Source organism: Haliotis rufescens, unplaced genomic scaffold (assembly GCF_023055435.1).
Source record: "Haliotis rufescens isolate VD_foot unplaced genomic scaffold, xgHalRufe1.0.p SCAF_3, whole genome shotgun sequence".
NCBI classification, from domain to species: domain Eukaryota; kingdom Metazoa; phylum Mollusca; class Gastropoda; order Lepetellida; family Haliotidae; genus Haliotis; species Haliotis rufescens.
The window spans coordinates 5,504,464-5,519,670 of record NW_025964001.1 but is presented as its reverse complement, the minus strand read 5'-3'; the positions used below and the strand labels follow the sequence as shown (position 1 = coordinate 5,519,670).

At 43.3% G+C, this 15,207-nt stretch overlaps 2 protein-coding genes across 2 annotated transcripts; both read left to right on the top strand.

Moving 5' to 3' along the window:
• The first annotated feature begins 1,948 nt into the window (after window positions 1-1,948).
• Window positions 1,949-7,031, top strand: LOC124131819 (solute carrier family 46 member 3-like). Its single transcript, XM_046495304.2, has 4 exons — window positions 1,949-3,583; window positions 4,570-4,653; window positions 5,065-5,221; window positions 5,641-7,031. Exons 1-4 carry the CDS (start codon window positions 2,086-2,088, stop codon window positions 5,756-5,758), a joined length of 1,857 nt encoding a protein of 618 aa, XP_046351260.2. The 5' UTR covers window positions 1,949-2,085; the 3' UTR covers window positions 5,759-7,031.
• A 157-nt stretch (window positions 7,032-7,188) lies between these two features.
• Window positions 7,189-14,252, top strand: LOC124131812 (solute carrier family 46 member 3-like). The gene is made up of 5 exons (XM_046495294.2): window positions 7,189-8,909; window positions 9,605-9,688; window positions 11,484-11,640; window positions 12,808-12,927; window positions 13,517-14,252. The coding sequence occupies exons 1-4, from the start codon at window positions 7,388-7,390 to the stop codon at window positions 12,923-12,925; spliced, it is 1,881 nt and encodes a 626-aa protein (XP_046351250.2). The 5' UTR covers window positions 7,189-7,387; the 3' UTR covers window positions 12,926-12,927; window positions 13,517-14,252.
• The last annotated feature ends 955 nt before the right edge of the window (window positions 14,253-15,207 follow it).

The following is a 15,207-nucleotide window of genomic DNA, read 5'->3' as shown; positions in this document are numbered from 1 at the left end:
TGGATTTGGGATACGATGACATGCATCAACCAAGTCAGCGAGCCTGACCACCCGATCCTGTTAGTCGCCTCTTACAACAAGCATAGTCGCCTTTTACGGCAGGGGAGCGAGCCGGCCAGGGGATGACATTCTCGTTGTTTTGGTGAAGTGAATCCTGAACAAGTCGAGCAATATGAGGCCGGGCGTTGTCATGTTGAAAGGTAATGCCTGGGCCATGACGACGCAAAAACGGTAGAACAACAGGGCTGATGATCTCGTCTCGGTAGCGCTGTCCATTGAGATTTCCCTCTACCACTATCAAACGGGTCCTCTGTCTTGCTGTAATCCCATCCCATACCATAACGCTGCCGCCCCCGAACCGATCTTCTTCCATGACACAATGATTGACGTAACGTTCACCTCGACGTCGGTACACTCGAATCCGTCCATCGCTGTGGCTGAGGTGAAAACGAGACTCGTCAGTGAATAGAACTGACATGGCCCCACTGCATGGCCGTCCAGCGTAGACGCTGTCTGCACCACTGTAGACGTGCTTGGCGGTGGTTTCCTGTCAAAATGGGACGTCTGGCGGGTCTTCTGGCGACAATCCCTGCACATCTGAGGCGACGACGTACGGTTTGTGAAGATATTCGTCGAAGGCCAGGGATGCTTCTTGCAGTCACTGCTGCTGGCTGGAATCCATTTCGTAGCAGTGTTGTTCGAATCCAGTTGTCTTGTCGATTATTGGTTACGCGTGGCCTGCAACTCCGAGGATGGTCTCTGACTGCATTCGTCTGTTGCCAACGTTGCCATTAACACCAAATGGTGTTTCTGTGGACGTTAAATTGTCTTGCAACATCACGTTGACTTGATCCTGCTTCAAGCATACCAATGGCTCGCAGACACTCATTTTTGGACAGGCATGGCATTTTGTAATGTTGAATATTTGCGTAATTTTGTTGTTTTTCTGAGTGGTTTGGTTTTCAGCACGATGCTAAACAATGCATATGGAATCCCATTAACGCACATGTTTTTATACCCATTCTTGGGTAGTGAAATGTATGGGTCTTGCATAAAAGTCAACTTTTGCATGGAATGCATGCTTTTCTGTAGCAGTTGCGTTTTTGTGACTTGATTCTCTACATGTACTACACTACTGAAAACCAAACTTTACTTGTTTGTAAAATACACTAAAATATTGGTGTCACAGAAACTTTTGTTGTTGAGTATACTGTATATATATGGCAACCATTAGCATAAGAAAGTGGTCAGATGTAACATATGTTATATTTAGATTACACCTTCTTCGTAAAATAAAAATTCGAGTACTTCTTCGGATTGAGTCCCATCCAGGATTCGAACCCACACTCTCAGAGTGAGGCACCTTATTGCTAAGACACAATGGCAGCGACCCAACCTACTCATGGGATCCTAGCCAAGTTACACTTCTCAGAAGGGAAGACAAGTACGCTATCTGGACGACAGTGGTGGGTTTCAATTCAGTGGAAGGTTCGGTGGCTGAAAGTGTTGGGTCGGTGACTTTAAGTGCTGTCGATTAGGTGCCTTTTTATTCTGAGAATGTATGTTCGAATCCCGGATGTGACTCAAACCCCCAAAATGTGCCAGAGTTTGCACTTTATTAAAAAGTGTAAACCCTAAATACAACTTATGTTACATCAACTGTAGAGTATTAATTAAGTTGGTCCAGACTGGAGTATTTAGAGACTGTCGTGACACGGCTCAACAATGACTCATTCATCATTACAGACGAATTTATGAAGCCAACATTGACAAAACTAATATTATGTATCATATGTAAGAACAATTTACGTATGCTAACATTATCTTCGACTCAGATGATCTAACATGTGACGTTGGTGACATAGAAACCCTTTTTTTAACCTTTGGTTACCTCACATGTTACAGTGATGAAACTGATTAGAGTGAGCGTAAGATAATGCTGGCATTTAGGATGCATGACTCATGAGGACTGTCCAGGGGCTAGCTGCACAAGATACGTTGCAATAGTTCTATTAGCAATAATGATTCTGGCATGAGAGCAGCACACATTTTCGTTCTTTGACTTGAACTGTTTCTTTCATAACAATGGATGAAAGAACGCCACTTCTTGGTGGGTCTGCAAATAGGCCTGATGTAAGGGGTTTCCTACAGGATGGGGAGGGTGATCCCCTTTTGACCAGGGCGTCCACTGATGCTGAATTCAAAGGACATATCATTGCTGATGTTGAAGTGAGGGTGAACGCAAGACCAAAGTCTGCTCCACCTTTGAGACGAACCCTCATTGTGAACGACGATGAAGACACAACGTCTGCACAGAGACATAGACCTAAGACAAGTCTAGGCGACCAGGAGGAGATGGATGACGATGATTGGGTAGGCTGGGCCCTCAACAGGCAGAAGAGTAGGAACAATGAGGATGAGGAGTTCCTCAACAAAGACACCAACAGGAAGGAGGATTCTCCCAAGACTCAGGTTGTAAACCTCATTCTTATGAACATCATCCTTATCATCTGGTCTATAGCCATCCATATCCACGGCCCGGCGTGGAGTCAGTATTTCTTCCATAGGTTGGAAGAAGAAGTGTTTGGGAATACGTCGCGTTCTTCTGACGGCAATAATTCGAGCTACGACGCATCCTACTGTGAAAACCCATCACTCAACGCTTCAGATTCAAACGGGACAAACTCCTTACAAGAAAAGGCCGAACAGCTCCAGACGACATGGAGCATAAGATTTACAGTCACAGGATGTCCTATTAGTCTTGTGAGTACGGTCATCTTTAGTGCCTATTCGGATTACTTTGGTCGAAAAGTGTTGTTTTTAATTCCAATGATTGGCACGCTACTCAATTTTGTCCTGACAACCGCCGTCATTCATTGGTCATTAAGCTTTTACATTTTATTCATAGGCTCTGTAATAGGCTCAATTTGTAGTACTGAACTATTCACTATTGCATGCTTTGCTTACATCGCTGACAATACGTCCCCTGAGGGTTCGCGGACCACTGGCTTAGTTGTGATGGGAATAACACAGACTTTGACCAATGCAGCCTTGGCTACTGGTGTTGGGTACTACATACAACTTGAAGGCTATTTCCTACCATGTGTGACTTCGATCGCAATTCTCCTGCTAGCAGTGTTGGCTGTTGTGGTCATCCTGCCAGAAAGTAAAAAGACGCCATCGTCTTCAGTGTTGAGGAAACAGAAGAAGAAGGAGAGGAAGTTACTTACTCCGTTAGGAGCCATAAAAAATGTTTTCGGTTTTTACTTTACCGAAGGTACTGTGAAAACTAGAATAATGTTCTCAATTCTTTTGTTGGCAATGGCTTTTCACAAAATTGCATCGAAAACTGGTAGCATCGGTACGTTATGGGAGATGACCTGGCCTTTATGTTGGAGTCCGGAGATGATGGGTTACTATGGGACCGGAGCCTCCATCTTTTCTGAACTGATAAAAATCCCTCTTCTGAAGCTGTATCAGTGCTGCTTCAACGACGTGCTCATCGCCATCTGGAGCAACCTCGCCGTAGTTGGAGCCAATATTCTGAAGGCATTTGCTACCAACAACTTCTTGATGTACGGGGGTAAGCAGCACATTTCTTAGATTTATCTAGCTTTCCAGACTCCTTATAGATTCCCGAACATTCGAACAGACTCGGTTTAGCTTGGGAAGTGAATTGTAATTTGATCAACCGATGTTTATGGTTTTTAAAAATCAGATGTACAATCTGATATTTAAGGTTTTTATTGACCGTGTTTTGGAACGTGATTGTTACGTGTACTTGTGCGAGTTATTTTTTTATTAGGAAAGAAAGTCTGAATGCATGCTCGTCCACGAATACCCTCGCTGCGACTCATAATGGTGAAGAACAAAGAAATCCATTTGTTGTCAGTCAACTACAAAAGATGTTATAATGTAGTAAATTGGGCATACATACGCTCATGTCACCTCTCCTTTTGAGGAACTATTTAATTCCGCGATACAGGTTGTTGTTGTGTGGCTGTCAGAGTACACATGAATTTACACGTACTTAATGCAATTGTGTGTACATTCTTCGAGGTATAAATTAGTGAGTTCATTGGCACTTTCATAGATTGAGGACCAAACTGGAGCATGTGATCCAAAGTGAAATAAAGCGACAAAACCCCTTCCATATCCAATAATAATTATTTCTGTATAAAGCAGAGTCGATTGAACGATTCCGACTATATCATGAGCATGTGTTTATGAATCACTATCAGATAGTAATGATACCAGGTGTTCGCGAAAAGGTGAGCGTATCCTGCCCCGATGGCACCTGGCACAAACACATGCAAAGGCACGTCAACTGTTCACCTAAAAGAAACACGGGAACATACAGTACAAATCAAAATAGGGAATAGGGACTAACATTTTTTTCAAAACATTTGGGTATTTTCTGAATTGGAACTGACGAATAACTTTTGCAAGTACTTCGAGTGAGTTCTCCGACTGATGTGTATTGTATAGTTTCTATTGCAAAACTATATGTGCACATTTGACAGTAATCTCATATAATAGGATGTTTATTAAATGTTAGTTACTTTTCAGTTGCAGCCGTCGGATCCTTTGATGTAGCTCTAATCTCCGCAATCCAGTCTATCATGTCAGCAATGGCCGGTCCTGACCGTCAAGGTAACACTTGGATATTTTTATCACACGCCAGGGCAAACTAGGTATTTAGATCACACGTCAGTGTGGCGCTAGATTGGTTGATCACATGCCCGGGTAACGCTAGATTGGTTGATCATTTCGATTGGTTGATCACTTGTCTGGGTTACACGTAAATTGTTTCATCACATCTTAGAATAACGCTGATGAGTTTTCCCACGTGATGTTACGCTTAGGAATGTAATGACATTTGTTTCCTTATGACAACCTGTATAACCATACTTGACAATAAACTTTGCATTGAACACTTGTAAAATATTCAAGCTAGTTTTTGGACCGCATCATAAATTATTTAATACGATTGGACATATATCCCCTCTTCCCAAGCCTTCTGTGTATAAATAATGCCTAAATGACGTCATTGTCTTCCAACAGGTGCTTTATTTGGAAGTCTATCCATTATTGACATTATCTGCAGTCTGGTAGGGACGCCTGTCTTCAGTGAAATCTACCAGTACACTTTAAACATATTCAAGGGTGTGTCCTATCTGGTCGTGGCAGGATTTCAAGCTGTTGCCACCATCATGATTGTGTAAGTATTGTGGACTTGAACAAGCACCGACTATATTATTTTCAAGTGGAATTTCGTTTCCGTCAGAGAGGTTTGACCAGCAACATTTCAGTAAGTTATACCCTGACGTGTCAGCACAATGTGGGAGGAAATCGCAAAGTGATGCAGATCTAAGAGGTACACCCTTGGTGAAACCCATGAACAAGGGTATGATTCTGAAGAATATTATTCGGTATGGTACCCTATCAGTTGGAGTCAGGATGGACATGTCATGCCATCTCCATCAACATTATTGGCAAAGTAGTTGAAGCCTTTGCTCCCTACTCTGGTTCCCATGCCTGCCTCAGTCGAATGCGAATCGGGCTCTTTCGCCGTGAATGTGATAGTTTATTGCTAACAGTGGCCTTAAAATCATACTTATTGACTCATCTTTTTTGCAGAATATATGCCGTTCTGAGTCGGATGGGATACCACACTAAGGTGGAACACATCAGTATCAATGACAACCAGACGGAGCCGAAGAGCACGACCCCAACGGAGGACGACGACCAGGTGTGATGGCGTGTGATGAGGTTGCCCTCGGATCTCTATCGTACACCTGATGACAAGCCATGCATGAATTCATCTTATCACTCATCAAACCTCACAGACTCACAGACTTCCTTATATATATATAGTTGGATATTTATATTTATTCCTTGTTCCAGAAGTTATATGACTTCATCACAACTCTGCTGCCAAACTGGGGAATGGTTCCTGTTGTGGCGTGTTAGCTTAACATATGTCATAGACTGTAAAAGGTGACCATGATTGTCGTAAGAGGCGACTAACGAGATCGGGTGGTCAGGCTTGCTGATTTGGTTGATGCATGTCATCGCATCCCAATTGCAATGATGGCAATCTCTGGATTGTGTGTTCCAGACTCGATTATTTACATACCGCAATAGTACTGAGTGCGGCGTAAAACAACAAACAAACAAACCACTGTTCATCTCAGCGAGCTTGGATATGGTGATGGCACAACCTGGGATTCGAACCCAAGATCAGCGGGTTTCAATAAGTAGTTTAACGTCTCCTATAGCAATAATCCATCAGGGCGGAGACGCCTGTGATGAAGATGAAACCTCATCGCCCCTCTGGCAGCTGAGAAACAATTCAGGGATTTGCGGCGTTTCGGATCCATGGGATGTGTGGGGAATCCCGGGTCGCAGTGTGCTGTTATTGTCTTGAGGACCATATAAGGAAGTGATAGGATAGTCAGGATGGGCTGATCAGAATCGTTGCTCGTACTTTCAGTCACTGGTTTACCTGGATCAGTATTTACAGGCCATCGTCAATGTAGCTGGGATATTGCTTAACTCTTAACATTTGACTGTGAACATGAGCCAAAATATAGATCGACACAGTGTGATGTTATCAATACTGTCATTGAATTATTTGTTTATGATATGATATTATGACACTCGGATATGCTTTTGCGATGGAAATACTATATACATGTACATATTTCACGTATTCGTTTTCTTTGAGTACTATTCGTATAAAACGTTTCTATTTTATTTGAGAAGAGTACTGCCAAGTACTATCAGCGGGTCGTTGAGGCGCCATCGCTTGTTGTCACATAGTTGTAGCTCGATTCACCTGATTAAAAACCTTTGGCTGCCGGCACACGAACTTATCTGTGGCCCACAACTTGTCAACACTCACTCACATGACCTATTAAATCCCGAGTAAATCAGGAAGGAGCAAAGTCAGTTAGTGGGTTATGTGTCACAACACCTGTCTTATCATGAGGAAACTCATTAGTTTGCTTTGCTCGAGATGTCATATAACCAACTTCAGATTACCATTGGTCTGACCTATCGCATGACCGGCAAGGTATTGTTTCAGGACAAAGCTTACACTTCCTTCAAAATCAAAGTTGCAATTATCATGAAATCATGAGTCGTGTAAAAGCTGGCACAAAATATGTGATTTAATATTTCACGTTTACCATGATGCAAATGTTCTTCGGCTGGAAGTCTTTAACCATGGTCAACAAGAGATAACAGGGTCAGCTACACACACGGAGAGATCATTAGACAGGTGACGTATATGACATATCATATCAGCTATATGATACCTGACATAAATAGAACAACACATCTGTAGTAGATGTAACACATACCCACATCATCAGCAGCAAAGATGGGCGAGAGGACACCCCTACTGGGAAGAGATCTAGAAAGGACTCCTGGCGGTAAAATCCAATTCTCCGAGTCCACAGAAGACTGCGATCCACTCAGGCATAGACAGATATCCTGGGACGATAGCATCGCCAGTGTAGGAGCAAGGGATGTCAAGGATGTCTATGTTAGAGTCAGACCAAAGTCGGCACCACCGCTCCGACATTCGGCAGAATCAGATGATAGTGATGATGGATGGACTCAGAGCTGGAAACGCCGAAGACCCCAAACAAGCCTTGATGAAAGGACTGCGATAGACCCAGATGAGATCTGTAGGATCCTCAATAGACAAAGGAGCGGTGGAAGTGAGGATGAGGTTTTCCTGGACAAAGAGGCGAACAAAGGCAAGGTCACTGCCAAGGTACAGGTAATGAATTTGGTGTTGCTGAACATTATTCAGATCATCTGGACCATTGCTAACCACATGCATGCTCCCGTATATTCACAATACCTTTATCGACGAATACTGGATGAAGTGCTTGGTAACAGCACACTACCGTCAGGACACAATTCAAGTACCTTGAACGACACTCAGTGCTATAAACCCTCTGGTAATGCGAGCGACTCTAACAGCAAAAACGGGTACTCTCTTCAAAAAGAAGCACAAAAACTTGCATCTCAGATGAACATGTACTTTTCCTTGGTCGGCTGTGCGTTTTCCCTAGTCAGCACCATTCTATTCGGTGCCTACTCGGATTATTTTGGAAGAAAGATGCTGTTCCTGCTGCCCTTGATAGGATATTTGATAGATTTTATTCTAGTGACAATAACCATACAATGGTCTCTTGACATCAGAATATTTTTTCTAACAGCAGTCCTAACTGGCGTTTGCGCAGCCGAGATTTTCGCAATTGCAAGCAGCGCATTCGTTGCTGACAACACGCCACCTGAAGGGTCTCGAACCGTTGCTCTTCTTGCTACAACCATTACCGAGTCACTGACGGGGGCCGCCATGTCCACCGGCGTGGGCTACTACATACAACTTCAAGGGTTCGTCCTTCCTTCCCTCACTGCAGCAGCCATCCTACTGCTCAACATACTGGCTGTTGTATTCATCCTCCCGGGGAAGAGAAAGGTAGCCGCCGCATCCAAACTACGGAAGAAGAAAATAGAGGAGAAAAACATTCTTACTCCCCTTAAAGCTGTGCGGAACGTGTTTAGCTTTTACTTTTTCGAAGGTACAGTCAAACTGCGAGTAATGTTTTCATTGGCATTGGTTGCATATTTCCTCCACGAAATTGCTGGAAAAACTGGCAACATTGGTACACTATGGGAGATGAACTACCCTTTCTGTTGGAGCCCAGAGATGATGGGGTACTATAGCACGGCATCCTCCATATTCGCTGAGGTAATAAAACTCCCTCTCTTGAAGCTGTTTCAATGCTGCTTCAACGATCGGTTCATCGCCATTTGGAGCAACATCGCCTACACAGGAGGAATTGTTTTGAAGGCATTTGCCTATGACAACTTCATGATGTATGGAGGTGAGCATGACAAACTATTGGCCACTCCGTTAGGAGAACAGGGCCATTACTTGTCTTTATGTCTAAAGTTGAAAAATGTTGTTCAAACATTATTTTGTTTGACAGTTAAGTCACATTATACCATCTAAGAGTTAACCTAACTACATAGACATAATGTGTAAGTTCCATAGAATACAAACCACGGCATCCAGAACTAAACTGAATTGGCACAATGTCGCACCCTCCCCCCCCCCCCCCCCCCCCCCCCCCCCAAACAAGAAGAAAAAAGGAACCTACTGAAAGTAATGAAGTATGTAAGGGGTACACCTCACAGGGGGACACGGGTGGCCCAGTCGTTTAGGGCGTAGCGTTGCGTCCCTTGGCCACGCCAGAAACCTATGATTGTAGGTTCGAATCCCGGTTCACCCCGATTATGTTTCTAGGTTTGTCAACACCATATCCGTGATCGTGGGTTTCACCGAAGTGGTAAACGTCTGGGACCTGCAACACTTGAGGCTTTTCTCCCACATTAAGCTGACACACCGCGATATAACTGGAATATTGTTAAAAGCAGCGTTAAACCCAACTCACTCACTCACTGTTTCATTCCAAAGCAATGGACACATTATTGTTGACACTGAAAATAACATTTATTACAGCAAGGACATTTTACTTTATCATTCTATTTGACAATATATCATATTTGTTTATTTCAGTGGCTTTCATATCGGCATTTGATTTGTCAGTTTCGACGATAATTAAATCCATGGTATCGAGCATGGCCGGGGCTGATCGACAAGGTATGTATCTCTTTTTTTGCAAGTTGAAGACCAATCTCAACATGCGTTTTCAAATACTGTTGGCAAAGAACATGCTATATATACTGAACAGCATTGAAAACGCACCAGCAATAAATCATGAAATATTACAAAAACAACTTGAGCAATGACCGATTTTAATTAGAACAGACATAGACGGATTATTAAGAAAGACGACAAAGGAAACAGGAATACCACACAGTAATTACATTTACGTCATCAGTGTAAGGAAGACACAGGGTTAAAATGAAAAGTCAATATCTGCTATGTCCGCCATTGGCAGCAACACAGGCCATGCAACGTCTTCTCATTGATCAAATAAGTCAGCAAATAGTGTTCTGGGGCATTCCACTCTTGACATAGTGTATCTTAAAGTTCTCTCAGGTTCTGTACTTGCGGACGACGTGAGAGGCGTTGACCCAGGTAATCCCATAGATGTTCAATTGGCGATAGATTGGGTGACAGGGCTGGCCATGGAAGCAGAGGCACATTATTGTTCGCTAGGTACTGTGTTGAAACACCTGCTGTGTGCGCTCTTGCATTATCTTGCTGGAAGGTGTGCATATCCTGGTGCTGATGAAAGAATGGGATGACGTGATTTGCCAATATGTTATTCCTGTAGTAAAGGGCATTAACTCTTCCACGACAAACATGGAGCTCTGTTCGATGGTTATGACTGATGCCGCCCCACACCATGACACTCCCTCCCCACCATCGATCTGTCTGTACAACGCAGTCATTGTGGTAACGTTCTCCACGTCGACGCCACACTCGCAGTCGACCGTCAGCATTCCGTAAATGAAAACGGGACTCATCAGAGAACAGCTCACCATGCCACTGCCGCAATCTCCAATGACGATGCCTTTTGGCCCAACGCAGACGTTCATTTCGATGTCGATCAGTGAGTATGGGTCCAACATATGGGCGTCGAGCGCGTAGCCCTGCTGAGCGAAGACGTCGACGTACGGTGTCAGCGCTGATCAAACCCCATCGGCCTTGTACGTTTGCTGCAGTCCTGGTAGCCGGAAGTGTACGATCACGAAGATGCCGACGAACAATATGGCGATCCTGACGTGGTGTAGTTACGCGACGTTGACCCGGACGTGGTCGATCTCTGGTGGTTTTTGTCTGCTGGTATCTGCTCAGTAGCCTGAGGACTGTTGAATGATGGCATCGAAACCGTTGTGCAACGACTCTACTTGACGTACCAACTTGAGGGGAGGTCGGGTAGCCTAGTGGTTAAAGCGTTCGCTCGTCACGCCAAAGACCCGGGTTCGATTCCCGACATGGGTACAATGTGTGAAGCCCATTTCTGGTGTCCCCCGCCGTGATATTGCTGGAATATTGCTAAAAGCGGCGTAAAACCAAACTCACTCACTCACCAACTTGAAGCATGCCCAAGGCACGTTTCATAGCCCTACTCTGCATGCTTCCCTTGAAACAAAACACGTTTTCCATGATGTGCAGGCAATTTGTTGCGTTTTGGTGATGTCGCTCACAAAAATTTTAGGAATGTGTTTTGACGAGCTGTTCTTCTTCATGCTTTTCAGCAACCTATGCTTGCCGTAAAAGGCGACTATGCTTGTTGAAAGAGGTGGGATCGGGTGTTCAGGCTCGCTGACTTGGTTGATGCATGTCATCGTATCCCAGTTGCTTGGGTGTCAATGTTCATGATGTCAATGACTGGATTGTCTGGTCCAGACTCGATTACTTACATAGCGCCGTAATAAAACTGGAATATTGCGGTGTTAAATAACGAACAAACAAACTTTTTCAGGTGCTGTGTTCTCAAGCTTAGCCATTGCCAACATCATTACCTCGATAACTGGGACGCCCATGTTTAGCGAGATCTACAAGTATACGTTGGACATCTTTAAGGGAGTTACCTACCTTGTTTCTGCGGGACTTCAGTGTACGGCCACCATCTGTCTGATGTATGTATAAGCATTTCCTCTGCTGTATAAGTACATCATTTCATGGAAGATATGTATTAACATATCATGAAACCCCAATAGTCTAGAACCCCGCTTTTCGACGGTTACTGTTGCGTGAGTGAGTGAGTGAGTGATTGGGTTGGGTTTAACGCCGTTTTAAACAGTATTACAGTTATATCACGGCGTGTCAGCTTAATGTGGGAGGAAAACCTGAAGTGATGTGGGTCTCAGACGTTTACCACTACGGATATGGTGCTGACAAACCTAGAAACATAATCGGGGCGAACTGGGATACGAACTCACAATCAAAGGTTTCTGGCGTGCCCAAGGGGCGCTACTCTGCATAGCGAATCGCGGCGCTTTAGACGACTAGGCCACCCGTGATCCCTACTCTTGCGTGAATGTTTACATGCATGTATATACAAAGGGACAAATATTTACAAATACTCCCTTCTAAATCCGTAAACAAGGGGCGATGGGGTAGACCTGTGGGTAAAGCGTTCGCTCATCGGCATGGGTTTGATTGCACACATTGATACCTTGTGTGAAGTATACTCCTTATTATTCCTGTCATTCAAATTCTTTAAAAGCAGCGTTCAACTTCAACGACTGATTCCGTTGTTCTGAACGAGTTCCCGGTGAAGGGTTTCCATGTATGTGGTAATAGCTGTTGTGTGTGGTAAATAATTTATTCCATATTCTGTACAGAGTTAAACCGGTACAAGCTAAAGTAAATAAACAATAACAATCATAAGTAAAAATGTAAACAAACAAACAAAACAATAAAAAGTAAAAATAAACATTGAAATAAATAAATGACAAAATAAAAACGTACAAAATACTGTAGACTTTCCACTCCCATAATAAATCCTTTGCGATTCCTTTTAAATCTTCAATGATTTCCTTTGAATCCTTTCAACATGTCTGTCTTGGGAGAACATGCGGTATTGAATGACAGGAAGTAACTTTAAAATCAGAAAAGATACCCTGAGCATTCTGACACGGATTTTTTAACCTGGAAAAAAACAAAAATACCAAAAATGTAGTAAAAAGGAACAAAAGTTAAATATTTTAAATACCAAGCTGAACTGAATGAATTTCTTTGAATAAAAGAATAATATACCAGAAAAAATAAAATGTCATGATGATCGTCAATTCTGGATGCAGTGGGTTCGCTGTGCTGGGCAAGATGGGGTACATGCAACGGACGGAGATCATCAACATACAGGACAACAAGGAGCCCACACCAAGCACAGCCACAGCAGAAGAAGATTCGAAAGTTTAGAGGTAAAAATACCCGTTGATTTGAGACGAAACGTTGAATGCATTTCGAATGATTTACACAAACGCTATCTTGTTAATTGAATTTGTAACATGTTAAACACTGGCAGCTGGGTTGTATACTCCCTTGTGAGCTGAGAATGAAAATCGAGTGCACACTGATCCACTGACCAGGGTAATAATGGAGCGCTTTGAGCATGCCCCTGTGTTGTGTGGAGTGAGTGAGTGAGCTGGGTTTAACACCGCTTTTAAAAGTATTCCAGTAATATCACGGCGTGTCAGCTTAATGTGGGAGGTAAGCCCGAAGTGATGCAGGTCCCAGACGTTTACCACTTCGGTGAAACCCGAGAGCACGGGTATGGTGCTGACAAACCTAGAAACATAATCGGGGCGAACCGGGATTCGAACCCACAATCATAGGTTTCTGGCGTGGCCATGGGACGCAACTCTGCACAGCGAATCGCGGCGCCTTAGACGCCTGGGCCACCCGTACCGCCGTGTTGTGTGGAAATATAGCGAAATATGAATTGAATAGTAACTCTTGACATCATAGACCCCGTACCGACTTGATTCTAATATTTTTTCCTCATTCCAGAATGAGCTTCCAGTACAACATTTAAGCAACGGAGGATATACCCCATGGCAATGTCCGCCAACATCACTAACAAACAATCATGCGTAACGCCGTGAGAACAATGGTTTGAGGTCAATGTATTTTGTGTTGAATGTCTTCCGATACGTATGCATATCTGGGAGGTACCAAACTTAACCACCCTGTATTCAGGGAGTCGTCATTATTTAAATACAGGTACATATGTAAAAGCTTGTGTATTTTATTAACATTCTTAAAGATGTTGTACATGGTGTTGATATATGGAAGGAATATGAGCAAGACAAGATTGGGGGTTGAGGGTGGAAGTGACGGTGGAGGGATGAAGGAATAGGGACAGGAAACGATTTAGTGATTATTGTGAGGAATCAGAGAGGGAGGTACCAGGGTGATTGTCGACGTCGGGGAATAATTCGGCATGTAATCATGACACCGATGAGTTTGGCGACGTAAAATATAGTATATACAAGAATGCATCATTTTAAGCACCCACAGGGCAATTCTAGGCCTACCACACAAATAGAAACACTGCAGCATACTGTCACTAACATTTGCTTTACTGGCACCAATGTCCATACATCTCATCGCCCGTACATATCAACATAACACATGTTAAACATCACATTTGGGTGACTTTCTTGAAAATTGTGTTTTCAATGTTACCACGGACAATGAAGAGGAGTGAGTGAGGTTTTACGCCGCTTTTAGCAATATTCCAGCATAATCATTGCGGGGGACACCACAAATGGACTTCACTCATTGTACCCACGTCGGGAATCGAACCCGGGTCTTCGGAGTGAAGAGCATGTTTCTAAGAGAGACGGCTTTACTGAAACAGACCAATGAGGGAGAGGGTGACCAAGACAGATTTATATGTTTACACAATTTATTGATAGATAATAAATTACATGAACAGTGAATTCAGTTATGATATTAATATGTATTGTCTGTGCATCAAAATCACTAGTATACTTTTTCTGCTGTGACGCACACGTGAGCGGACATGACGTGAATACCGAGTGCGACGTTAAACAATAAAGGACATTACATTGTATACTAACAGTGGTAACTGAGGCCAACGTATCTCGTTTAATCCTTATACAAGAATATGTCCAGGCTATTTGACATGGTTTCAAACTGTCAACCCTGTTCGTTGATGATGTAAACACTGTTCGTTGAACCCAATGGTCGTTATCCGTATTATCAAGTACTTGACATGACGCGCGAGACATTGTATCACACTTTACATGCCACAATTGGCGCACTTTGTAATTGAGGACCAAAGTGCAGAATGGTGCACACACAGTCCAACACAAACACATCTTTCTGACATGATAACATAAATCCTCTGATATGAAAAATGTTGTTTGATCACGTCTGTTTAATACGGGTGTGAGTGATGAATGAGTTGTAAGACGTTCCAGATCAGCGAAACACATTGCTGACCTGTATGTTGCTGACACAGCAAGACTTAAACAACGTTCTATCCACGGAGGTGGTCCAGCCTCATTTAGAGGCACCTGGCCATGATAGACATCATTCGATTTCAGCTGGACCCTCGTGTATGGCTATGCACATTAGAATAATTCTTTAAGTTCAATGTGATGATAACAGATTAAATAGCTTTCAGATAACATACGATATGATTGTGACAAGACAGTATGACAAGAAGTATG